This window comes from Pezoporus wallicus, unplaced genomic scaffold, assembly GCF_028554395.1.
Source record: "Pezoporus wallicus isolate ANWC-B61680 ecotype Strahan unplaced genomic scaffold, APGP_CSIRO_Pwel_v1 contig_6382, whole genome shotgun sequence".
NCBI classification, from domain to species: domain Eukaryota; kingdom Metazoa; phylum Chordata; class Aves; order Psittaciformes; family Psittacidae; genus Pezoporus; species Pezoporus wallicus.
This window is the reverse complement of record NW_026638015.1, coordinates 260,283-286,924: the sequence shown is the minus strand read 5'-3', so window position 1 is coordinate 286,924 and position 26,642 is coordinate 260,283. Positions and strand designations below refer to the sequence as shown.

General features: G+C 41.7%; 1 protein-coding gene across 3 annotated transcripts in view; it reads left to right on the top strand.

The window, feature by feature from the left end:
• Positions 1-26,642, top strand: part of AMBRA1 (autophagy and beclin 1 regulator 1) — a 130,715-nt gene that overhangs the window by 26,539 nt on the left and 77,534 nt on the right. For 2 of the 3 annotated variants that reach the window (XM_057408797.1, XM_057408799.1), the window contains 4 exons: positions 6,168-6,254; positions 12,344-12,526; positions 25,051-25,134; positions 25,661-25,761. In XM_057408797.1, the coding sequence (XP_057264780.1) occupies positions 6,168-6,254; positions 12,344-12,526; positions 25,051-25,134; positions 25,661-25,761 (455 nt within the window). The remainder of the gene's footprint in view (positions 1-6,167; positions 6,255-12,343; positions 12,527-25,050; positions 25,135-25,660; positions 25,762-26,642) is intronic. The other variant, XM_057408798.1, reaches the window with a different exon arrangement.

The following is a 26,642-nucleotide window of genomic DNA, read 5'->3' as shown; positions in this document are numbered from 1 at the left end:
GGGAAGGATGTCTTCTCTGTCCCTGGTTGCCCTTCAGAGTTAGCACAAGTGTTTTTCCTTACAAGCAGACTAGAGCGTTCTACAAAGGCCATGCATGGAGTGTACCTGTGATCACGTACTGCACCTTTGTTGTTGCTGATTTCCCTAAAGAAAGGAAATTTTCTTGCAAATGGCATTCATTATGTGGAATAAGTTCAAAGAGAAAAAAAGGTGATCAGAAGAATGCCTGACAGGGCTTGGATACTCGTAAGAAAGGCAGCCACCAGCTCTTTCCTCACTGAGGGGGGAGTTGTGAGCAAGGGGATGGAGGAGCTAACTTGGATAACTGCCGAAGTGAGTGTTGAGGTTTTCATCAGGAGTGAAATGCTCAAGATATTTATCTCTTGCAGATGGTTACAATTATCTTAAGAAAAGTTTGACCATTTTGTCTGACTGTTTCTTCTCTTCTAATCGTCTGCTTCTGACCTGTCTTAATTAAATCTTGATGCCAGGCTGACTGTGTCTAACCATAACCATGCGAAAGCTGAAACAGTCTAGAAATGTTAACTTAGAGGTATCAGAGCAGATTATGTTAAGGACTTAATTTTAGAAATCATTTTTTCAGGCAATCTTTAGAACTGCATACTGATTGCTTTTTTATTTTAAGCTTGAATATGAAGCTGGTGATGGCAATAATGTTTTTCTCTTTGACAAGAACTACAAAACTTTCATGGAAAATGAAGCTGTGGAACAAAACACTTGATGGTTTCTGCTTACGTGTTTCAATTTGTGCTTTGAAAGTAGGAGACAATACAGAGAGGTCTGAAATAATTTTCCCCTATTGTTCTGAGAAAAGGGAAGGGAAAAATCTCAGGCAAGTGGATTGAGTTGGCTGAGTTTTGGTTAGAACAGTTTTGTAGTATTCTATCAAATCGGAAGTGATCTCCAAGAACTGACGTGGTTTGTTAGCAGTTAATAATTGAGCATTCATCTGTCTTCATGCTTCAGCCTTCTTGTTATCTTTAGTTAAACATTGCTTTGCCCTAAGAGAGGAGATGACTGAAGGAAATCTAGTTTTAAATTGTTGCTATTCTCTACATTCATATGAGGAGCCAGGGGAGCACATACACAGGGACAAGCACTCAGAAGAACTGAGCAGTGGCTGTAAATTGGAGTGCTGAAAAAGAGATGTAATATGAAGCATTGCAGTAATTTTGCTTCCAAATGGATAATATAAAAGCCTTTCCAGGGAAGATACAAAACTCATAGAAGCTGCCAGTGTTAATAGAGTTCTGCTTCAAAGGATAACTATGAATTCCTCTCTTAAGCTCTTTTCATATCTGAAGGCTGGGACTGTGGAAAGTGCACTTCATTTTACTGGTTTGTTCTGGTTGTTGGAGTGCTGCAGCAGCTCAGGAGGATGGCAGCTGACTGAAAACCTTTTGATTTTTTAGGAAGCTAAGGCTCGGTGCTGTTTGTTAGTGCCCCACTTTTGGATGGGGAGGAAAGCCCTTCCCTCAGTGTTGCTTGGAGTAGTGCTACTCAGTGACGCGTGTGCTGTGACAGCAAATCTAAGTAAGATGTGTAGGAATTGCATATACTTAGAAACTGAGAAGTTGAACTTGCTGCATTTAAGGATCTTCTCAAAGCTTGCTGGAATGAATCACTCTGTCCCAGGAGGCTTTGGTGGTGATCCTCACCCCTGTGGGGAGAGTGCGGGTATAGTGCCATGGCTGACGTGCTGTGAGGAGGCTGCTTCGTGACTTTTTTCCCCTTGAGCTGTAGCTTCTGGCATCCAGCTGCTTCATTCCCGAGAAATTCCCCTTTCCTGCTTGCAGTGTCTTGTGTGCATGCACTCTTTGTCTCTTCCCTGCTCTAAAGCTGCCCTGTAACTTGGACCTTTCTTCCCTTTCGCCCTTGCCAGTAGTTGCTCCTGTTTGCAGACCTGAGGTAACAGAGTGGTCGTAGAGCGTTTGTTCTGTAACTACTGGTGTCTGATAGAAAGAAGTGTCTGTTGAGATCCCAGTGCTGCTGAACAGAGGCAATTTGTATCTCCTCGTAGTAGTTTTAATAACTAAAAAATAAACCAACAAAACCCCCTACAATTTCCCTCCTGTTTTATCAAGCCAGACCAGAAGCATCTTTCAGGGTGAGCAGAGTTAATCTTCATCATTGCAGCATTGACTGACAACCTGGAGGATGATAATGTGTGATTTTTATTTTTTTTTTTCTGGTGAGCGGGGGAGGAGAGTGGAAATTGCAGTTTCTCTACTAATTGTACTTTAGATGTCATTTGTGACAATTTCATATTGTCTAGACAGAGGGAGCGGAGCAATTGCTTCCACAGAGCCTAGTGTTAGCCTGTTATATATCTGGGTAGCAAAAATGGGGGGTGTAGGAGAGGAAGAGGGTGCTGTAAGCTCCAGAGAAGATTCAGGAGTCAAGCATGATCTACTGAAGTGTTTCAAAGGGGGATGCAAGCAATATGCATTTCTGTTCTTTTTGCGTGCTTCTCTGTTGGAAAGTCAGACCTTTAGTGGCTCGCAGTTCCTTGTTACAGAGCTGTTTCTGTTCATCCATGGATTATGTTTATCCTCCTTAATAGAATTGCTCCAAACCTCAGCATTTACCGTGGTAGGATATTGGGCTACCTTACACTTTGGCTTACTGAAAACAAATAGTCTGTGTTTCTTCTGGGAATTTGGGTGACAAAAGCTACAAACGTGGCACCAAAGACTTGATAGAGTGCAACATGACTTACTTCAGATAAATGTATCTGTGCCTTCCTGGGGGACCATAGGTTACACTACCAGTGTCACAGATGGGACACTTTATTGATGCTTTTAGCAGTGGATCTCTTATTGAACCCATTTGTCAGTACCAAGTGCATTTGGATCTGTAGCCTGGGCCTCCAGGGCTCAGTCTGGAATGAGTTACTTAAGTAATATATTTTATTTGTGTTTAGCACTCTGGTTTCAGTATGGATATTGTTATTCTCTGTAGCATTAAGTGCAGAGATGGTCTGTCTGGGTCTCATGAGACTGGGCATCGCCTTGGTTTGGTTTTTTCCTACTACTTTTATTTATAACCACCTGTTCATTGCTCTGTGATCTGACAGAGCACGCTTGTAGGACAACTAAGAACCACCAACCACGCTTAAAGTCACCTATAGCTTTTAGCAGTTACCATTAACTGGGTTATCCTTGTCCACCTGATCTGAATGTGGCCCTTGTATGTGGCTTGTGTGCCTTGGTGTGAGATTGCTCTTGGAAGGCTCTGCTGGAAAGGCTGCCTTAGCTGAGATTGTTCAACTCGGAGCAGCCTCAGAGAGGGTCCTGGGGGCTGTGTTTAATGGAGTACACTTGTCAACCTGCTCCCTACAACTCCGTTACTACTGGTCATCTTAGGGTGTCTTTATGGTGAAGGAGGTTCTCCTAAAGCAGCAGCCTCCTGCTGCTTCCTAAGTTGCAGGCTGTTAGGTAAAATCACAGGGATTTACCTGGATATCCACCCGTTCTGTAGCTCAGGAAACTCTTGGTTTGTGTTTTACCTAAGTAACACATATCAGCTCTCATCTGGGGTGCCAGGTGCCTGGTGGAGCAAGGCCTTCAAGTATTTATTTCAAGGATCGGATGGGTTGTAGAGGTGAGAACTGTAGATTCCCTGAAGTGCTGTTCCCAAGCCAAGTGGTGGCAGACCCACACCAAGTTACTACAATGTGCACCCTGCTCCTGCTTTCACACCCTTCTGGGGTCCTCTGGTTGGTACTGTTTCCTTCAATGCAGCTGCTGGCTGCTTTCTGAAGGTGACCCTTCTAAGTCAATGGTATTCTCAAACAATTGCCAGCCTTTCCAAAGCTGAGAGGAGGAATATGGCTGAAGAGTACCTGGAGACTGCTGCACTGGTCATTTTGTGTTGTAGCTCTTGATTTTGCTGTGTCATTTAATGGATAGACCCTGAAAGGTCAGTAAAGAAGGTGGCATGTAGAGATGCCACTCTCTTTCCCAACCCTCTTTTCTGCTAGGAAAGAGTGTGTAGTGTCTAGATGCTAAGACTTAGAACAGGGATGATGAGTTTGGTTATTTGTATGCGCACATTACCAGCACACCATAGACATTACAGGAAAATGACATTAAACATTTGCAGTTCTGTGTAGGTTGCTCACATCTATGAGGAGGCAGCTGCTGTTTGTAGGGCTGTGCCCCTGCCAGAATCTGTGTGCTGTGGGAGCTCTTTCTCCCCAGTTAAGTCCAGTGATTAGGCAGGATGGTCCAGGAGGGTGGCAGCCTCGGCACATCCAAGCTGCTTGCAAACTGCTGGTTTTGGAGTGTTCTGCATAAGCAGTTCTGAAGAGCAGACTTCTAAAAAGCATGTTGGCATTGCAGTGACAGTAACCCAGTCTCTGAACCCTGAGACAGTCATTCAGAAAGGGACCAGCTGATTGAATAGATAGAATTTCCCTTCTGCTAATTTTAATCTGTTTACCTTTCCCCCCAGAGGGAATAAAAGCAGTTTATATATGATGCAGGTGATGGGTATACCTCATAAAGCTGTTGCACCATTTGTTCTGGATTAGCTGCTTTTGCATATATTGACATATATTTGAACTAGGAGAGAGGGTTTGATAAGGCAGGATTGAAGTATGATAACTTTCTGGGGAGTCAAGGGATTCAGAGTATCTAGCAGTGTTGAAGGTTAGAGCTTTTGACTCGATAACCTGGGGAATTAATTCAGCTCAAAGTTTTAAGAGATTTAATAACTGTTCTTGAATAAGACAAATGGTTGCCAAGCAACTTCATGCCAGAGAGGACAGGATTTCTTGCCTTCTGTAGAGTCCCAGTGCTTTGCAGCAAGTACTGAGTCTCTCGAGCTGACACTTGCCTTTCTAAGTAACTGGAGCGATCTCTTGCCATTTTCTGTATTCTACATTTATAATGTAAAATTGAAATAGTAGTTATTTTCCTTTATTGCTGGAAGGCAGTGAAAATTTGTGTTGAGGTCCTGATGGGTGTGCTGCTGCTGAAAAACACACTCATTTGCATTGCTACTGTCTTTATCTGGCTAGAAATGGGAAGTTGGGTGTGATTATATCTGGTCCTTCTTCCTGCTTCCTGGATGGATGCTTGCTGTCCTGCATTGCAAATGCTTAACTGCAGATTAGAATTGTGGGGTTAAGACTGATATGTTCAAACCTTTCTTGACAATTGCGCGTGTAGGTGAATAGAACAGATGCTTTGTTGGACCTTTTTGACTTTTAAGTTACAACAGTTCTCATGAAGTTACACAGACTGGAAGACAAAATTTAGCAGGAGTTTGGATGCAGAAAGACTTGAAAGAGATCTTAGCAGCCTTATAAACTTTGATAGTTGATTTTTCTACTCTCCACGCCCACCCCAAATCACCGCTCTTGTGTTAATCTAATGGCTGCAACAGGCTTGAATGAGTCAGTCTTGAAACAATGTCATCCTCTGCTTTATGACAAGAAGCTAGATAGAGGTACATGTAGAAGCTAGGGTGGAGGACATGTTCCTGCTATATACTTTTGATTCTGCTGCCTTCATGACTCAGACTTACTTTTTGCATATTCAAGCTGTCTGGCTGCATTTGCATACATTTACTTCTTGAGTGACGATTTCTCATCTCTGCCTGTGGCTGATTAAGATACAGAGGAAACGAACATTATTATTTCTTTTTGTGGCTGAAAACCTCTCTTTCAGAGCCTTGAAGCTAAGAATGAACATCTTACTGTGAATAAACACCAGCGGTGCCCTAAAAACCCACATGCCAAGGTGTCTTCTTTGACCCTGCTCCTTGGCCCATTCCTTGTGTAGCCACCTTTAGGTAGGTAAGAGTTTGACAGATGGCCAATGCAGCAGTGTTTATAGACGTAGCAAATGATGGCTTATCTCCAAAGGAGAAGTGTCATCTGTATCTTTCTCTTGAAACCTGGAAGTGGGTTTGGGACCACTCTTTCTTACTTGAGGTCTTCCTTCTCCTGTGCAGTGAGAATATTACACTTGAATAGCTGTGTGGTGAAAACACGTATGCCATCAGTGAGTGATTCAGTATGTTGCAGAATTCTCTGCCCTGATGACAGAAATAGTCTTAGGAGTTTCAGAAAGTAGGGCATAAACAAGGAAGATATTCCTGAATGGTCTTTGACTTCATCATTTGTTTTTCCTTTGTAGGAGGTTGCTGGAGTCTTCCCTCATTTCGCTATCTCGCTATGATGGAGCAGGGTCCCGGGAACATCCAATCTACCCAGACCCAGCCAGGTAAGAGCTAAAGCAATCTAAAGGCATTTGAGTTTCATAAATAAAAGCATAACTTTAGTATAACTCACTAAATCCTTTGGGGATGGTTCATATATTGAGCCCATCTCCTTGTCAGTGACTTGCCACAAGCACAGGGTGCAAACCAAATGAGAAGATGCTATTAAGTCTGGGAGAGAATGAGGAAAAAGGAAGAGACTGCTGTTGAAGTAAGCAGATATAGCTTCCTGAAATCATTTGGGATGGAGAACACTAGGTGGCAAGCAGGTCCAACAGTAAATGAGATGATATCAATAAATTTGAAGTCTCTTTTGAAGAAAAATGAAGAAAAACCAAATAGCTAATTCAGGAGTAAGGGAGAATGAAGTCAAGGCAGGTGGGAGCTGGTGTGAGTGGACAATGTGCTTGGAAGGATGGAATGTTTCCATAAATGTATCAGTATGAGAAAGATCATAACCAGGATGTTACGTATACTTAACTAAGAACAAAATACTGACAGTTATTTCTGAAGAGTCATGAATCACTGACATTAGACATGGAAACACCTGTAGTGCTGCTTAATCTTCAGAAGAGGTGGGAGTGTTTCAGAGGACTTGGAAAAGCAAACATGGCAGAGTTATCAAAAATGGAAAGGGGTGATCTTTGCAGTTTCTACTTGGTGCATTAAGAAAGCAACAGATGGGAAAATGTGACCTACAGACTCTGTCAAAAGAAATGATAGAATCGTGAACAGCAAGCAGCTTGGGAAGCTTTCGAAGAATAAATCGTGACAAATAAGCTTCCCTTAGATGGGTTTAACAATGCTATGAATGAGGAAAATTCGCCAAGTGTTAAATATATCTGCTTTAGCCTCTTGGGGACCTCTGGCATAGCTGCATGAATTGAAGGCTATTGGGATTTATCATAAAGGAGAGTACAGGAATACCAGTGTGAAAATGAAATATCTAAGTTGCTGAAGGAGGTTTGGCTTTTTGTCTATTTATTTGTCTCACTTTTTTTATCTCATTAACAACAAAATCTGCATTTTAATACAGATGATGCTCTAAGTAAAAGTGCTGAAATAAAAGGCTATGTCACAAACTGGCCAGATGGTATAATGATGCTGGTAAATAACTCCTTGCTGTCTGTCTAGATAAAGCCTTGTACAGGTGAAATCTTACATTAGGCTTTTTTCCCTGAAAGTTGTAAAGATAATTCAAAGGCTCAGGAATGATGTAAATAAACTTTAGTGAAGGGAAAGTAAGGTGGAGTATGCTATGTTTTTATCTAAGGTGGGAAACCAACCTAGGTAACTGCGGAAGGTCTTGGCGACAGCGTGTCAGAATGATGCTGATAAATGTAAAAGCTTTTTAAATGGCAATTGATTTACTGACAGGTAAAGGAACTGATTAACCTAGGAAGATGAAAATGATATTTTATAAATGTTAATTAAAAGGTATTACTAGAGTCAGCTCAATTTATGAATGCCAAGAGCTGCTAAATGGCTGAAGTGCACGATTCCTTATTTCTGGAATGCATTGTTCAAAGCAGGCAGACTTGCTCAGTAGAGATTGTAAGAACTCATTCTAGTGCTTTGGGAGCTGCCTTTTAAAAAGAAAAGGAGGAGGGCCTGCCTAAGTTACTGAATTCTTACTTTTTCCTTCTGTCAGATCTCTGCTGTGATGAAGTTCAATAAAATGTGTGTAAAGGGGTCAATGCCCCAGACCTTTCCTAGTATAAGGAGCATTGTCAGAAGTATTTTTCACCTTGAGGCCATTTTTGAAGCAATATGATGCTCTACGGCTGACAGTTCAAGTGGTTTTAGATTGTGATAGACGCTATAGTAGCCTGAGTTCATGAGGAGGTTTGAAAGAGAAGTCCAGTGTTGAAATCTCTTCCAAGAGGGTTAATTCATTCCATTAAGTGTCACTGTCCTTTTCAGAGGATGAGATTCATAGGTGCATAATCAGCATGAGCTGGAAGTTTAAGTGGAGTGAAATCAGTCTTCTTTTATAAACCTCACTGGTGTGTGAGGCTAGTAGGATTATCTTATCTGCCCCTTTAACTTGTTAGGAATAGGGGATGTGATTAAAAGAAGTGTTACTGTGTAAGCTTTTTTTGTAGCATCCTAAATTTGTAAGGGAAAGATAAGACTTTCAGATGTTCTTAAAAAACAAAGTGGAAAAGTGAAACAAAGGAGCATTAAATATAATAAACATAAATCTACAGGTGTATGTGTGTTTATATATTAAAAATATACCTCCTTAAGACCAAGCTGTCTCAAAACAGAGAGTGGTTTTTTCCATTTTATTTCTTCATTTTAAACTATATGATATGAAGAAGTTATTTCTGAGAGAGTACGTGTGCGTTAGTTTTGTTTCTGCATCTACTGTCTGTAATGGTGTCACACTTGAATAACCTAGGTCAGGACTGAGGCAGGGAGAACATTTTATGAAGTTCCATCAGGTTTAGAATGAATATTCTGATGTGGATTGCAGCAGTCTTTCTCCGTGCCCTTGCTGAACTTCTCTAAGGTCAGCTTGGCTGTCCTGTCATTCTCTGCAGTTTCCATATGTACTGAGCTCAGAAAACAATCAGCAGGGGAATCAGATAAAGCTGTCATCAAAGAAACCTACATTATTTTCTTTCTTAATAGAAATACTTAAAAAGATGCTCCCAGACTGCCTCTGTAAAGCATCACAAGGGTGTTTGGTAAATGCATTCTCTAAAAAAACATCTAAGCTGCTAGAAAGTTACTAGGAAAGAGACCTTCAGGCTCAATATTGTGAGTTGCAGGATTAAGTGGAATGGAAACAACCAGAAGCTGGTGTCTGCTACCGCCAAGGGCTGGTGGTATGTATGCGACCATAGATAATACCAAAAATAATTGACACCAGTCAGGTAACCCCTTTAAAACGTGTCTGCTGAGTGAGAGACATTTGGAGGTGTGAGTGAGCATCCTGGGCATCAGCAGGGTTGATGAGTGGTGTTAGGGAGCTTTGGGGTCTGCACAGCAGTGTAGTGCTCTTTGATGCAGATATACCAGTTCTTGTGGCTTTTTTGGGGACTGGGTCTAGACGTTTTCCAGTTGATGTTCTTGTGATTTTTGTTCTTTTAATTCTAAAGAAGATACTAAAATGATGGAGGATGAAGAGAAGCAGCCTTTGTGTAAAAATTTTCCTGTTGTCCATAAATATGGCCAGCTGGTTTGGATATGTGGCTGTAGCTGAGGGCACTGCTGTGTTGTAGCTTGCTCTTTGGTCCTCACGATGCCCTTTAGAGCAAGATAACTTCACCTTTACTAATGTTAGCAGAACACTTCCTTCTCTCAGTTGCATTTCTCACTGGCCAGCCAGCAGCACTGGATGCCTAGAGGAAGCGCTGCCTCTCAATAATGTGGTTGTTGGATGAGATAGCTGTTTGCTTCTGTTTTTTGCACTGCAGTGTTTCTCCCAGTCAGTGCCTAGTTCTGTGGTGGTCACACATGACGGCATAGCCTCTCCTCTTCTGACCCATCTGCTCCAGCAAATGGGCTTCAGTCACCTCAGAGATGAGGTTAGTTTAGCTCTTTGGTGTTGTCAAATACCAATGTCCTGTGAATGCAAACTTGTTTTAAGAACTACTGGATAACCTCTCTCTGTGCCACCTCTTTATGAGAAGCACAGGTGAGACATAAACGGGCTAGGCAGCCTGCTTTGACTGGTGTGTCTTTAGCCAGCTTGTAGACTAACTTTGGTCAGGGGCTGATTTACAGTTGTGCTCAGTAGCTGAGTGAACTGAAGAGATACGTTTAATGTTAACTGGTGTTTCTTATGTTGCTTTGCAGCCTTCTGCTCCCTCAGGACAGCTATACCTCTTATGCTGGCTCTCAGCTCCGATTCTGATTTGTTATAACTGTATTCCAAAGACAGATAAAGCCCAACAGTTTCTTTTTCCCCTGCATGCACTCATCTGCAAAGATTAATTCTTTATTGCTTGGAATATGTTCCTGCCCTTTTGTGCTTTATACCTTGCACCTTCTGTCTGGATATCAGACTTAAGCTTCTTGTCTTGTCTTTAGAAATCTTTTTCACAGTCTGTCCAGTCTGTATTCCGTATGCTGTCAGGGAGATGATTCTGGCATCTCGGCATCCATTATGGACAACCTTTGTTGCCTACTGTTTCTTGTTGTTCTAACAAGCATCATTGTGTTTTCTTATGATGTGCTGTGCTGCATAATTTGAGAAGACTAAATGTCTGCAGCACTCATTCTTCATCTCTTTCTGTAAAACTGTCCCTTGGTGTGATTTTTAGCAAAGAAAAAAGTTTCAGTGATTACACTGCTGGTCTGCTGAGACCACTTTGTTCATGTTTTCCAGTGTTGCCTTGTTTCCATGTTCCTTTCTTCCTCTATATGCACATATTATGCTGTAGACTTATTTTTATGCGTACAGAGAGGCTTTGGCTTGTGAAGAAGGCCAAAGAAGAGAATAACTCCTCATTTATGAGTGCACTGCTGTAATGCCTTGCTTTTTTATATTTGGCCTATTAAGTGTTCGGGGGAGTAGAGAGAAGTGCTGTGTTTGTACAGCAAAGCCTTCTGCGTTACATAAGCATGAACAGCTTTAACTCATCAGACAGTGCATAGAAGATCCAGGAGGAATCCAAAACAAACAGTGTGTGGTTCCCTTTACCCTCTTGCTAGCTAGTGACTGGGTGTTTTAGATCCCTGAGCCTGTAGTCTGTCTGCTAAACTTGCCTCTTTACCAAGATGGCAGCCTACTATGGTACGGGCAACTTACCTTGGGGAAGGGATTCTCTCCTTGTGTCTAATTCCTTTCTTTCTTGCCATCTTCTCTTTTGCTTATATGCACTGAATGTATAGCAGAAGAGGAGACTGAGTCTCTTTGGGTGTCTGCAGCCAAAACAACATTAATACAATTTATCCCTTGAAAAATTAGTACATTGTTTTTCATGCTGCTCTAGGGAGCAGTCTCTGGAAATACTATTAAATGTAATTTTCCATTGAAATATCCTTTAGGGATACCAGAGTGCTTTATCAGACCTGGTCTGACTTATTGTTGCTCATGCTGTATTGGATGTTAAAATTATCTATATATAAGCAAAAATTATTCCCAGTATATTCCCATAGAATCGGCACAGCTCTGGAAGAGAGAGAAGATAAGACTTCTAACAATCACAGTCAGTGATAATGATGGCGTTTTTATGGCTGGCTGCAGTGTAACACAGTGAAACTGTGTGGTGTTGGTCACTATAAAGTTAAATGTATCCTCAAGAGTCTTCGTGGCGGATGAAGATGTCCACTGCAAGACAAATTTAGCTTGAAACTCTGAGCTAAAGATGTGTAGCATTCCTGTAAGGCAGACAGGCCACTTCTCTTTGTGATTGCAAATGAGTGTATTTTAATCTCTAGACTATCCTCTGGAATTCAGTTTGTTTGAAGGGATTTGCTTTATTTTTCTTTATTTAAAGCTGTTCATACTTTGATTTGTAGATTAAAATTAGTGCTGCTCTCTCCATTATCAGTCTCTTGCTCATGGTGCCTTTATAGGAAGCGAGTTTGTATTTTCGTGATCCTGGGAAGTACCAGTCTGGTAACTTCAACTGAATACAAAAGAACAGAATCAAACACATGTATGGAATGGGGTAGGGAGCTAGATGTTACAGGAATAGACATCTTAATGTCTGATTACTTGGGGAGGGTTATTGTCATCTCCCATTCTCCCCCCAAATTAGAGTTCAAGTACAATCTAAGTAAGACTAAAGAAGTGATCATTCAAGCATCTGAGGTCTCTGGACTTTAACAGTGAATAACTGTGCCACCAAAAGCATGTGTCCTTAGAAGCAAACTTCTCTGTGCTATGGCTGAGCTTTTTGTATATAGGTACTGTGTAGTGGTTCTGTCTACACAAGAAGGGAATCATCTGGGAGTGTATAAAGGGAAAATTACTTTTACTGGCTTGCTTTATTCACTTTGTCTTACTCATGAATAAAATGCAAACAGCCAGTTGTGTGATATGCTGTTACTGTCCTGGCACTTGGAACTCGGAAGGAAAAATAGGACTGGTTGTTGTTGTATACCTGTGTAACAAGTCCATGTATCTCTTGTTCAGGTTGTCTCCTGCTGCATATTATGCTCAGAGGATGATCCAGTATCTTTCCCGGAGGGACAGTATTCGACAGCGCTCTATGCGGTACCAACAAAACCGTCTCCGCTCTTCCTCCTCCTCTTCTTCCACTTCAGAGAACTCAAGCCCATCTGTAGAGGGAAACGATCTGGAATTTGAAGACTTTGAGTAAGTGTGCATGCTGCTGTGTCCTCTTGCTTGAGCCTGTTGTCAGCACAAGACCGCTTTGTGGCTTCCCACTGTTTACCAATCAAAGACATCTCAGGCTTCCTGTAGGAACAGTTTAAGTTAAGTCATTCAATAAATAATCAGAGCAGTGATTGCTACAAGTGGGTCTTGTCATTTCTGTTAGGAAAATTAAGGATGCTTTAGGCTACCTTCAACACATCAGGCTATCTCAACCACACTTGAAAGACTGGTTAAATAAAGAAAAGAAGAATCTCTCATGGAACAGATGGGGAGCCAAGAGTTTATTAAAGCTTTCAAATATTGAGAGAGAAGAGGAACCACTAAGAGTAACTGAGTAACTGTGTCACAGAAAGCGTGTGTCCTTAGAAGTAAACTTCTCTGTGCTGTGGATGAGCTTTTTATCTATAGGTACTGTATAGTGGTTCTTTGGTCTAAGGCTGTAGGAAACAGCCACACGTGCTCTGTTACTTTTGCTTGTTCTATCTGTACAGCTTTGTCAAATTAGCCGAAGTTCCTGGTATAGTTTTTTTGGAGGACTTGGTGATCATGAGTTTGCATTAAGGCTGTGTCCTGGAAGGAGAACAAATGGCCTTTTGTGTCAAAGTGAGGAATGACTCTGCATCCAAACCTTAGAAGAGCACCGCTGTGAGCCACTGTATTTCTTTCTGAGTGGTTCTGACAAACTTATAAAGTCTGCTCTCCAGCATCTGCTTTTGGACTTCTAGTGATACCCAGTGTAATCCTAGCAAACAAATTTATTGCAGACCATTTCCAGTAAATGGTAGTAATGGCTTGCTTAGATGGCATAGGAGACTGAAAGCTCAGGAGTTTAAATTAAAATCCATTTTAGAAGGAAAAAGAATTTGATCTTTCTCTTCCTTTTAAATATGGAATTTTCCGTGAGTACTTTTAAGTATTTTACTGATTTATTTCCACACACCTCCCCCTTCCTCCCCTTTTGTGTATATTGTGATTAAAACCTAGAGTGATTCTGAGCATGGTCATAGAAGTAGTCTTCAGTGGTAGTGTATTAGGGAGGTGTGTTTGATGGGAATGGTGAACTCCTCTAAAATTTGGGCTTTTATATTGCTGCTGCCAGCAGAGGATGCTGTCAACTTTGCTACTATCATGATGTTCGTGTTCCCTTGCTGCAGTGCCCCATACTTGAGATGGCATGTTGTTACAACTCCACGTCCTTTGTGTCAGGGTGAAGTCCCTTTATGAAGGACACTGGTAACACCAGCTATTCCCAGAAATGCAAGATATTAATCCCTTTCTCACTTTTTAAGTGGTGGTAGACTTTTTTCTCTCTTAGAATGTTGTTCTGTATAGCTGTCATTTCATGTTTCAGCAATTGAGTATTCAGAAGTACAAGGTGAGTGAATGTCTTCCCCTCTCCTTGTGGCCTTGTTTAAGATGTAAATGAGGGGAGATAATGCAGAAGAATCACAGCCTGGTAGCTTTTCCTAAGCAGCTTTGTGGTCTAGAAGAGGAGAAATATGGTGGCTTTGTGAGGCGGGTGCTTCTCAAGCACCTTTATTTCCATTATTCCATTTTATTTGTCTGAGGTGGCTTGTTGTGCTGGGCAAATAAAAATAGTAAGTTCTTAATTCAGAGCATCGGGCAAAAGTCTGCAGAGAAGTGTGTTCCCCTGCAGATAATGCTCACACAGTGAGAGCACCTAGTCAGGGAAGCAATTCAATCAGCTATGCTAAGGTTGTCTTTCATTTCATACTGGGCAAAAAGAAGTGTTGATTCCTTAATGTGCAGTGGCTGAATTCTTTGGTTGAATATTTAATATTGAATTCTGGTCTGTGCATTCAAGACATTCTGCCTTTTCCCTTCTCTACTGCGTTATTTCTCCTGGCTGATGAGAGAGAGCTGCTGTGCGGGGGTCCTTAGAGCTGGAACTTCTCGTGACTCATTTGATTTCTTCTGCTGACACTTTACAATGAAATATCTCATACAGAATTCTTGCTTCTCTTTTTGGCTCCTGTATCCCCCCCTTTGCTTGCTCATATGAGCAGAGTCGTGTATTTCTTCGTGTATTTCTTTTTCTGCCCTGATTTAGATGCTCTGGCTTTTCTGCTTCTCCAGATCTGATGTAGGACAGGGAGTTGCTCCTGTTTCTAGCTATCTGCAGCTCATGCTTTTCTCCTGGAATTCAGTGGGGCTTTTTTTTATATAAAAGCCATAGCAAATTGCCTTGGTGCTTTATCTCTCTAAACTGGTTAATGCAATTAATAAATATTCTCTCTTCTTTCGTTCTCCTAGTGATCAAGAGAAAGATATAAAGGGCATTAGACACCAGCTGGTTTTACTATCCATGGAGCTCCGGGCAAGGAGGGAGCCCTGTGTGTGTGCCAGGGAGACTCCTGGCTCTCGGTCTTTTGTGGGGTTCTGAGGGTTCTTTCAGCTTTGTATCTTTTCAGCTTTGCTTACCTAATGCCCTAGTAAGGGGCATGAAAACTCACACTGTTGGTGTGCTTATGGCCTCTGAATTCAAGCTAAAGCCTCTTCTCTGGTGAGCCAGCCTACTGATGTGATTTTTCTCCATGCAGTTTCTCCAGAATCTCATTTGAATTAATTCACAAATACATTTAGCTTGTAATAGCAGTAGCAGTAGTGTTGGTCTAAGAATGTGAAGTAAGAGTGGTTTTTATAGGCATTAGTAATATCCTTCTATTATACCAGCTTTCATGGACAGGGGAGGAGGAGGGAGACACAGCTATACCTGTGTTATCTGGTTTAATAAGATGTTATCTCTCTCCATGCGCTGCCTGTGTTTAACCTGTCACTGTTGTCATCTCACTGCTTGTTGAATACAACTGACAACTGTAAACTTAGTCATGTCTGCATGAAAGCATTTAATATGGTTTGTAGTATATATACAGATTGTAATATTAGGTTATTAACAGATAGATTGATATGTGTGGGTTTTAAGGTTAGTTTTAGCAGAATCCTAAGCTAAAATGAAAAAGCTTCTGGTATTCTGGGATAAGAATCTTTGAATGGAGAACGGTGTCATTTTAGTCTTCCAACATAACTGGTAAAAATTGTCTTTATAGACAAATCATAGAGGTTGAAATTCCTCATTTTAAGGGGTATTTTGAATGCTTTGTATTTGTATCTCATTGGAAAATTAGATTTTTAGAGCAAAACTATCTTTTCTTTTGACTTCTTCAACAAGTTTGGCTGGGCCTCTTCTAGAGACTTCCTTTAGTCTAGAAGAGCTCTGATGCTGGAGACTGTGGGTGATGCTGCTAGGACTCCTCAGATGGCACAAGCTGATTTTGTTTCGTGATTCTAACTCTGTAACCATAATCAGAATGTGAAGGTGTTTCTGCAGATGTATTCTGGCCGTTTGTGTCCCTTTTTGTCTGCACTAAGTGTAGGAACAAATACAGGTTCATTTTATCTGTCAGACTGAAACGCATATGTATAGGACAGTGCACCAGCTTGCTGTCTGAAAGCCTTGCTCAAATCCTTCACTGCAGTTCTATAAAGGCTTTTCAGCCAAGGCTAAAGGTGTGACTGTTCCTGACTGTCTGCTTTTGAGGGTGGGCTGCCTGCTAAAATATAGATGCAAAGGAGCTTGGACATTACACTCTTCTAATGTCTACAGCTTTTCTCTCCTTTCCTTTCTCCTTCTTCCCAGGAGGGTCTGTTGCAGTTTCTACTTTTTCAGTCTGATTCTATGCCACTGTTTGCTAGAGACACAGAGCAATGGGAGCAGTAATCTGCAGAAATGCAATCAATTTACAAGGCTCCTGCTGTTTTCCCTTAGCTCAACAACTACTAAGAGCCCATGGGTAGAACTCTTTGCACAGCCAGTCTTGGTCGTTATTGCCCTCCTTCCCAGCTGTTCACTGTGTACTCATGTATTTCAGGGTGTGTTTTATCCTTCCTGTTACAACCTTCAGTTTTTGCAAAAGAAACTTCTTCAAATAGGAGCCAGGTTTGCTTGGCAGGGGAAGGGAGAGATTGGAATGGCTCAAGGTTTTTCTGAGACTTTAAATAAGTATGGAGCTTTTGATCTGCAGCTCCTGAGCAGCAAGACAAGTGCTGTCATTGTGGGGAGGGAAGCTGTATTGGGTTTGTATGGCAAGGTTTTGACAGCAGGGAGGCTACAGGGGTGGTTTCTGTAAGATGCTGCTAGAAGCTTCCTCCATGTCCAATAGAATGAATGCCAGCTGACTCCAAGACAGACCTGCTGCTGGCCAACGTCATGCCCATCAGTGATGGTGGTAGTGCTTCTGGAATAATGTAATTTAGGAAGGCAAAAAAGTTAACACACAGAAGCAATTGCAGCTGGTGAGAGGAGTGAGAATATGTGAGAGAAACAGCTCTGCAAACACCAAGGTCAGTGCAGAAGGAGGGCAGGAGGTGCTCCTGGCAACGGAGCAGAGATTCCCTTGCAGCTCATGGAGGTCCGTGGTGTAGCGTAGGAAATCCCAGAAGTCGAGAAAGAGATTTACTCTGTATGGTGACTAGAACTTAAGCTGACATCTCAGGATGGATGGGATACCACATGCTAAGTTCTGATAGGGCTTCATGAAGGTGGGTAAGAGATGACTTGATCAATGGTAGCCATTTGGTGTAGTGGTAGAAAGGTACATATCCAGACCACAAGGTTCCTAAAAGCAATTCGGGTGGGTTTAATTTTTCTCATCATCCTGATATTTACGTGTGAGGTTAACAGAAGATGTAGTAGGAGATGTGAGAATCTATATGGGCTCTCTCATGTCACTTAAATGCTGATGGAAATGGGTTTTTAGGATTCATGACACACCAGTATACTGCAGAAAACCCAGCAGTTTCTTTCTGGAAGTCTTAGATGGGATATATTGTGCTGTCTCTCTTATTTGAGCAATTTGTTATTTGAGTTTAGATAAAGATATTAAAAGCAGGATTGTTATTTATTGTATGTAGCTGCCTTTGTTGTTTGCTTCACAGAGCCCCTTTGTCTGTGGTTTTGATGCTGTTTCCTCTGCATAAGTGGTTTTGATTAACATGGGCCTTATGAAAGGTGACTTTCAAGGCAGACTTGAATTATGTGGAACTTAGTGGTCACTGTTTTTTCTCTGTTACAGCTTTCTGGAGCACTTAGTGCTGGGATGTTGCTTCCAGAAACACAACGATTTATGTTAACTGTATTCATCATTTTAAACACAGTTGCAGGCTAAGAATGCTAACAATTCCTGGATGAACGGGAATGATATTGAATCTACTCTTTGAACTTCATTTTTCAAGGATTAGGTAGAGTCTTAGCTTGGCTTGTGATCTACTCATAGTAGCCTGCAGCTTCATTTTCCCTGTTCTTTTTATCTTTATCTTTTGTGACAGTCTTTTATATTCCCCTTATCTTGGACTTAATGTCTAATAATACTGCCTGGATGCAGTGACAGGCAGTGACTGTTTCCTTGCAGTGGTACTGCAGGATATTGCTAACCTCTCCAGCATAACATTGTTTTACCATTAAGTCACATTCCAGCAAGGCAAGTGTCTTCACAGCAGAGCAATGAAAGAATGAGCGCCTTTTGAAAGATGGCAGTTGCCAGAAAAGTTCACATCATATTCCATGCTGTTGGTTGCTTGAGCTTGTAGAAACAGCTTTGATGTCATGATGGTAGATCTGAGCTTTTCTGCTGCTTAGGAGCTCTGGTCATAGTTTTCCTTTTGCTTTTATTTTGTGTCTGTGAAACTCTTAAATCAGATTAGGTCACCTCATAGGTGATGTCTGGAGTTAATGGGAGTGATTAGGAAGCAAGCTGTTATTAGTTAGTTGCTGGCTATTCGGAGCAGGCGGTGGTTAGCATTCATCAAGCCTGTAGGTTTAACAGATAAGCATTGTTTGTGCAGTTATGGTTTCATTTCTGTTTCCTTTGCAAGAGCAATAGCATAACAGTGCAGTATATTTAAGAAAAAAAAATTGTTGCTTATTTTTGACACTTTATTCCAGTGTTGAGGCCTGATGGGGCAGCTGATGTTATATTTGTGCTGCAAACTGTGTTTAATGAGCACAGTTTGTGAAGTTTCCAAGTGATTAGAATTAGCCATAGCACTGTTTTCCCTAGTCATGCTCATGTTTGGGTAGACAGTTGAAAATGGCTAATTAAGGGGTCTCAAAGGAAGGTTACTTGTAGTGTTGGATGTCCTGTTTTGTTTTGTTAATAAAACACTGAATGCAGTGGTTTCCTTAATACTCTTGCACCAAGTCTATGCTGGGGAGTAGGGATTCCTTACCTTCATGTGGCTTCTGTTTTGTAATGTTTCACTATAGCTATGGAGCGTATCAGGCTTCTTCTGAAACACATCATCAATTTGTGATCCCAGCACACAGTGAGATGATTAAAATCGAGACGACTGGATGCTGTGCCTAGATCAGAGTGAGTGCTTCGTTCTGGTTCCAGATCAGTCTTTCTCTGAAGCAATTAATCCTTGGCATTTAATGGGAAAGTGCTGCGGTTTCTCTTGACCAGGTGATAAATCCTCTCTTATGTGATGCGTCTCTGAAACACTTGATCTTCTGAAGTGCCATTTTTAATCTGGAAAATACATTTCCCCTGAACAGTCCTGTGAGAGATAATCAAGGCTGGGGGTTTGTTTCCCTCTGGTCAGGAGAGCCATTAGTAACTCAGCAGTCTGCTGCTTTATAGGAATTTTTAGCTGATAAACAGATATAAATTTTCCCTGGTGTTCCTTTGAAAAAAGTGCTGGCGAAAGACTGGCATTTTAGCCTTCAAAAGAGCATAGGAAGACTGAAAGGCACCATGCCTTGGGTGACTAACTTGCCCATTACTGTATTAAGTAGCTATGCTCAAAATCTATTCTTCTAGTTCCTGTCTCTCCAGCTGGACAGCATTGCTTTTTGCAGTTTCTCTTAATATTTTCATTCATCAATTTTGTTTGGCTTCCAGTGTTATACTTGGGAAGCTCCTAATACGTGCAGTGCCAAGAATGGCTTTTTGTGTAGCAGATACTTCTCTTTGCTTGAATTTTCTTCTTGTCTCCTTCTGTTCTACCATAAGTACTTCTCTTTCGGTGACAGTCATAACCTTCAAAAATGGGTGGATAAATTTATACCTTTCATTTTTACCAGCTTACGTATATTCCTGATCAGTGTTTTCATCGCTTTAATGTCTGTGGATGTCAATGCTTGTACCATTTTGAGAGACCAGTACTCTCCTGACTTGTGTGTTTTTCTCTGCCCAGAAATAAGTCAGTGGTCTTGAATCTTTGCTCTTAAACATAGTCCTGGTTTTAGGTGAGATACCCTTGTCCTTAGAGCCATAATTAGGGTGGTTCCCGTTTTTTGGGTTGAGTTTACAACTCCGAGTAAAGTGGATATACTGGATGCAACCTATATTTTCTTATTAAGAGACTAGTTCTACTGATCCAGGAGATGTTATTCCAGCTACTATATCTCTCTGCAGAGGTGCAGTCAGCTTGCCAGCGAGGTTTTTCCTGTTGCCTTCTAGGATACTTGCATTTTGCTGAAATATTCAGAATGTTAAGGTTTTATTAGTTTTTTGTTTACCTCTATTTTGAGAGGCTTATTTCCTAGAAATACTCCCAGTTTTCCCTGACATCATTTGTAGATGCTCAGGACCTTGCAGGACCAGACAGAGGAAAAACTGAAGTTTTAACATACTCTGGTGTTTGCTTCTCCTCTCAGTTGTAAGCTAGTACTGAACTTTCTGTCATGGTGTTCCCAGCACTGTTATATCCCTTACCCATCAGGATGGTACTGGGAAGGTTGATTGACATGTTCTTGGAATCACCAGCAGATGTAATGTTCCACTCTCCACCTTTTTCTACTTCTGTACACTTTGTAAAACAGCACACGCTTTGCCTTGTAGTCCTATGCAGCTCTTGTGAGTACTCACTTCTCAGGATGTATGTCATCTGTTTCCATTGGCTTCCTCTTGAGCATGGCCAGCGTAATATGACAACCTCCAGGTATCCTCTTTAGAGAACCTGGGATCAGACTTGACTAACCTCTAAAGCCAAATACATTTGTATTTTCTGGTAACCTCTTCTGAGCTCTTGATACAGTCTTTGTGCTACTCCTGCCCTCTGTGCTACCTCTTTTGAAGTAACCTCCTGCAGTGCTAAAAATTGACAGCAAGTAAGTGGAGATGCTCAAAGTTTGAAGTAATGAGAAATTGTTATTGTTTTGGGTTTTTTTCTGTTATGTCAAGATGGTGCAACTGAATCCAGTGCCAGCCCTTAAGGGTGTTAGTAGATGCCTCTTAACCAATTATTTAGCATTTCTACTGTGTGTAAGTGTCCAACCTCTGCAGTAGAAATTGATTTAGTGTTCTAAATGGGATCGCATGAAACACGATAAAATGCTGAAAATATGGAACAATTGGCTTGTTCTGATATAATTTGATTCTTATGAACTTGCCTGGCTCACTGATGCTGGCTCTATTAATTAAATGGCTTTTCAAAATGGTCATTGTTGACCTAATTCTGTTGGCAGTATAGTCAGTGAGAGTTTTAATATTGACTACAATGGGAACGGTTAAACCAACAGATTGCATTAGAAATCCCATGCCGTGTGTTTAATTTCACTTCCTGATACAACAGTCTCTAAATATTAAGGAGAATTCTTGCCAAGATAGAAAAGCATAACACAGTGCTTTTCCTTTTCTGATAGTCTTGACTATCTTCTGTACTCACTCAATTATTAATCATAGAATTGTTTGAGTTGGAAAGGACGTTAAAGCTCATCCAGTTCCAACCCCTGCCATGGGTAAGGACACCTTCCACTAGATCAGGTTGCTCCAAGCCTTGTCCAGCCTGGCCTTGAACACTGCCAGGGATGGGGCAGCCACAGCTTCTCTGGGCAACCTGTGCCAGTGTCTCAGCACTCGCACAGTAAAGAACTCCTTCTTTTTATCTAACCTAAATCTTCCCTGTTCGAGTTTGAACCCATCACCAGATGAAAAGGACTGCCTTTTTCTCCAAGCTTTGGGATGCAAAGTTTTGCATCTCCATCTCTGCTTTCAGACCTGGTGTTGCTACTCCATTATACTTACATTGGTCGACTTTTCTCAACAGGCAAATGAAACAATAGCAGAAAAATCCAAGAAGATTTGACTGTCTTACCCAGTTTATCCTAAACTTTCATCCTTCTTATGTCCTATTAAATGTCCATAAATCTCCTGGATGTTTGGGAATTGCTTTCTTTTCCTCTCCATTCTGTGTTAGTATTAATGCTGGTTTTCCCCTACCAACTCCTACTATCCGTACCACTGTTTTGATTGTCCCACATAGTATCTGAACAAATTATGAATAACCTGAATTTTCAGGCAGACCCTTAGATTGTTTTGACCATTTCTTGGTTCTTGCAGTTTTCCTTCTGAGACAAATTAGTCTAGTAATAATTACAGTATTAAATCTCCCTTCTCACCTTACATGCTGATTACTTCTGTTTCTTTCCCCTGCATCTTGCTCAATGGGTTGCTTTGTTCCTTCATTGTTACTTTTTTCACTGAAGAAGTTTCCCTGTGCTGTTCGTATTTGCTAGTGTACGTAAATCAAAGAGCATTGCAGGACACCTTTATAACCCTTCTGCGGCACTTGCTGTGGCACCTTTTTGTTTCAGTTACTTTTGCAAGGTTATCAAGTTGCTTTACAGAAGAGGCTTCTTTTTTTATGTAGACACACCCTCTCTGAGGGATCTACTTTTGGAGGTTATGTTAATTAAACTCTCCACTGCAAATCATTAGCTAATGAGTTTGTAGGCAGTTGATGCTAAATAGAAAGTGGAGCATTAGGTTTTCACCAGTACTTCAGAGAACTTTGGGAACTTCTCATTGCCGGAGTGCTTCACGGTGGCACTGCAGTTGTGCTAACATCTGCTCTCCTCCCTCTCTCAGCAGGCTGCGTGTGGGACAGAAATAACGCAAAGTGCCACCCATCTTCACTGCTCTTTCCTTTTTAGAAGGTGCAGAAATAATCTTCAGCTGGTACCAGTGTCATATCAGCTGTTCTGGCTGCTCCCCACTAGACCCTTAAAAACGCTCTTGCATGTAGCTGAGAATGGGAGTTTAGATCAAAATGATTGTAAATCAGTGATTCAGAGTAATGTTTAGTAATACAGTCCCCTGTGCTAAAGAGGAGTGTCTTATGCTTTCATGGCTGTAAATAGGAATTCTCAAAGGGTAGTTACTGTTTCTCATTCCTAATTCTGCTGTTTGAGTTATAGGGCAGCGGCAGTTGGAGTGTGGGGTTTATTTAAGCATTGTTTTTAAAGGGGATATTAAAAATGGATTTCTACCTCTTGAATTAGTAAAGGCTGTGTCTGACATGGTGAAAACTGAAGAAAAGTCTCTATTTTTTTCCCTTTTAGGCTTTTTGTACAGGTGGAGGGTTGTATGCACAGTGAATGGGGCAGTACAGACTGGGGTTTCTGCATCAGAAAGTCTGGTTGCTTAGAAAATTGGTCCTAAAATGTTTTTTGCGGATGCTGAAAGCATTTAGTGGTGTTTTTAAGAACTTGAACTATTAATTTCTTTGTCTCTTGATTTCGACTGTAGGATACTCTGTTCCTTTCTTTTCTTTTGTTTGCTGGAACTAATTCCTCATTCCTTTTGAACCCTGCTGCAGAGATCCTCTTCAACTGGAGATTCTGCAGGGTGCAGTCCTACTGTGGTTCCTCTTGCTGAGATTTTTCCCTTTCAAAAGCATCTTGTAATTGTAGTAACTGTCCAAAGCAAATGCAAACCCTGAAAAACACTTTGCTGTTTTTCTCCCAGGGCTGCATATCAGCTTCATCTAAACTGCTGCGTGGACTCTTAAAAAGTGTATTTCTTGTCTGATTTTCACTAGCTCTTACTTTGTGTGGCAAGATGTGGAACATGACTCTCCTTTTCCCTTTGGCCTGCTCTCTTTAGCAGGAAAAGTTGGTATGTCAGCACTGGAGCTTGCAAGATTCCTTCTGTTATTGATCCACATCTTAATAGGCTGGAGGCCTCTGATAAAAAAACAGCAGCAGCTTTTACTTGGCTGATTTCAGGAACCCTGCAGTTGTTACAGAGAAACTTCAGGGTGGTGTACAGCTTTGACTGCCAACTGCAAATGCTGTGTCCACAGCGGGAGGAGAAATGGAAGCTTTGAGCTTAGATTTGGATTTGGTTTAAGTGAAATAGCTTGGAATGCTACCGAGCTTTGCAGAACAACCTCTGCTTTTGTGTTCTTGATTCCTCAAGTGTGTGGGAAACAGCCACGTAATGGACTTTCTTCTGAGCCCACATTTCTTGCTCACTGACTTTAAAAAAGCAAAACAAAAAAAGAAGAGTTGTAAAATGCACAGCTTGCTGGAGCTGGTTGGGAATGGGCTGCTAGTGTGTTGCATAAGGAGTATTCCATTTCCTAGAGGTTCCAAGGCTCTGCGAGTAATATTCTCCTCACAGCTGCTGGGAAGGAGACGAGTAGGGCTGCAGTTACAGATAGGGACCTGAGATCCAGGGAGAATAGACTTGCTGCTTGTGCAAGGTCATGAAGAGAGTAGATTTCTGAACGGGGAATAAAGTGCTGCAGAGGTCTGTTTAGAGCTCCAGAGTGACTAATGGAGTCTCATTATTTTTCTTGCAGTTTTAGTGCTGTATAATTACAGCTCCTCTTGTAACCTATGAATGCAATATCAGGGATTCTGTTTGCTGGGGACTCTGGAGGTGCTCCTGCTTGTTGTGGGGGTGTTATTGTCAAAACCATACTGGGCCAGCCACGGCTCTGTCTAGCTAGTTGAGACTTCAAGGATGGCAGCTCTGCAGCCTCTCTGGATAACATGTTCAGTGTTGCACTGCTCTCCTGGGAAGAAGACTTTCCTGTGTCTGCTGTAAGACAATAGATACTAGACCCTTTCCACTCATTCCCAGGGCCCACACATTTATGGTGAAACAGAATGAGAGTGTTTTGAGGCAGTACAGTTTTGTCTGATACCACCTGACATTTCTGATTTCACTGGAAAAGCGTGCAAAAGATGAGACTGTCTTAAACTCTGATGGCACTTTAAGCTGGACCTTGAGGGAAGGAGCACAAAAGGATAGTCTGCAGGTTATGCTCTTTTGCCTGCACTTCGGAAATGAAAAAGTGAAACTTAACAGAGCTCTTTGACTAGCAGAAAGTTCTCATCAGGACTGGGGTATGCTTGCTTCTGCTCTCCCAGTCCACATTCTAAGGTTTCTCATTCATTTACTCAGGTGCTGACACTGATTCGTTGACTGTGGTTTTGTTGATACTTTTGAGACATTGTGATACAATGAAGAAACTGGACATTAGGCAATCCCTGTGTAAAACTATCAGGAGTCTCTGGTACAGTGAGTTGTATGAATTTGGAACGTTACAAACATGACTTACACAAGAGAGCCATCAAATCTCAGTAGCATACTCAGGATGACAAGGTGACATTGTTGGTTTTCTCTTTCCTTGGAGAATACTTTATGACATAGTATTTTTAATGTATTTTTAATTTCTCTTTGCTTTTGCTGAAGGGACAATGGAGACCGATCCAGGCACCGAGCTCCTCGGAATGCCCGCATGTCTGCACCGTCACTGGGGCGCTTTGTCCCAAGGTAAGGCTTGTACTTATCAAAGGGTGTCGAAATCTTGGAGATGCCTGCTGCAGTACAGCTTTCAGATGGATTCCTTTTCTTACACAGGACTGCTGTATTCTTGGTTTGTGATTGTGATTGGATGTTAGTATGATCAGTTAGTATAAACATGTGACATTTGAAGGACAGCTTGGTCTTAGTGCTTCTTACCTGCAGGTTGGGGCTATGGTGTGAAGGCAGAAGGAGGAGAAAAGAATCTGATTGGAGATTTTCAGCACAGTGTGTTGATTTGAGATTAGGAAGCTATTGTGGCAGGTAAAGGACTTGGTTAATACTGATCTTCACAGCCACGTTGATCAAAGAAGGATCTGATCTGTAGCTTTCTTTTTGTTTGAAGCAATGAAGTGGTTGGCTAAGCACAGGAGTCCAGTCTTCCCTCTGCTGTAGTCTGCTGGAATGTTTCCTGAATGTAATTGCAGTTTTTGTCCAGAGCTGTAGTACACTGGGATGTCTTTCTCTATGTAAGCTTACTCTCTTTGTTTTGCAGGCGCTTCTTGCTGCCAGAGTACTTGCCTTACGCTGGGATTTTCCATGAACGGGGACAACCTGGCTTGGCCACCCATACCTCTGTCAACAGGGTTTTGGCAGGTAATAACATTTCTTTGGTTGCAGTACTCATGTATATTAGTGGTATTTTGTTGTGAATCTGAGCAGAGGAAAATTGATGAGGCAAAGTCTAATTCCAACTTTTGAGGTACTGTTTGTGTTGCCTGAAACAAGAGAAAGGATTGTTGGAGCAATTCGGTGAGCTGTCATTCAAGTGCTTGGGCATTAGAGATACCACATTTCAAGTACATGTTAGGTGTATGGGAGTTTCTGCATAAACTGGGGAGGGGTGCTGTTAACAATTCTGCCTTTGTTTAACTTCCTCCCCTATCCCTACATGTCTTTTTCTTAACAAGCTGACAGACTAATGATCAGCTTGCTGCAGGTCCCTCTAATTGAATTATAGGGTGCCTTGCTCGTGTTCCGGCTGGCAAGACGCACACAAGGCAACGCAGGATTCGATTAGGATCTTAATAGGTGCATATTAAAAACCTCAGCTGCCACCACGTACAGCACACAGGCACTTCAGGGAGCCTGAAAGTGCAGGCGGAGGTGGGAAGGGAGGTGGGGAAGCAGAGGAATACGGCACTGTGGCAGTTCATGAGTGAGATGGTTGGAGATGACACAGGTCTTAAGGGTAGGTCTTTTTTGGCTGGGTCTGAGTTGCTCTGTAATTAACCCCAATGCAGGGGTTAATCAGCCTGGAACTTATGGGAGAATGAGGGATGATGGATGGACAGGTACGTTGGGATGTGATTCTCTTCCTTCCTGTAGGTTAATCCCAAGACCACCAGGGAAAAGGAATGCTGTGTTTCTTGAGAGGCTGCATGATCCTTTTCCTTACCCTAAGGCATGATGAACTATGCCTAAACCATTTTGAACAGGAATCATCTAACCCGTTCTTTAGAGTCTTCACTGGAGTT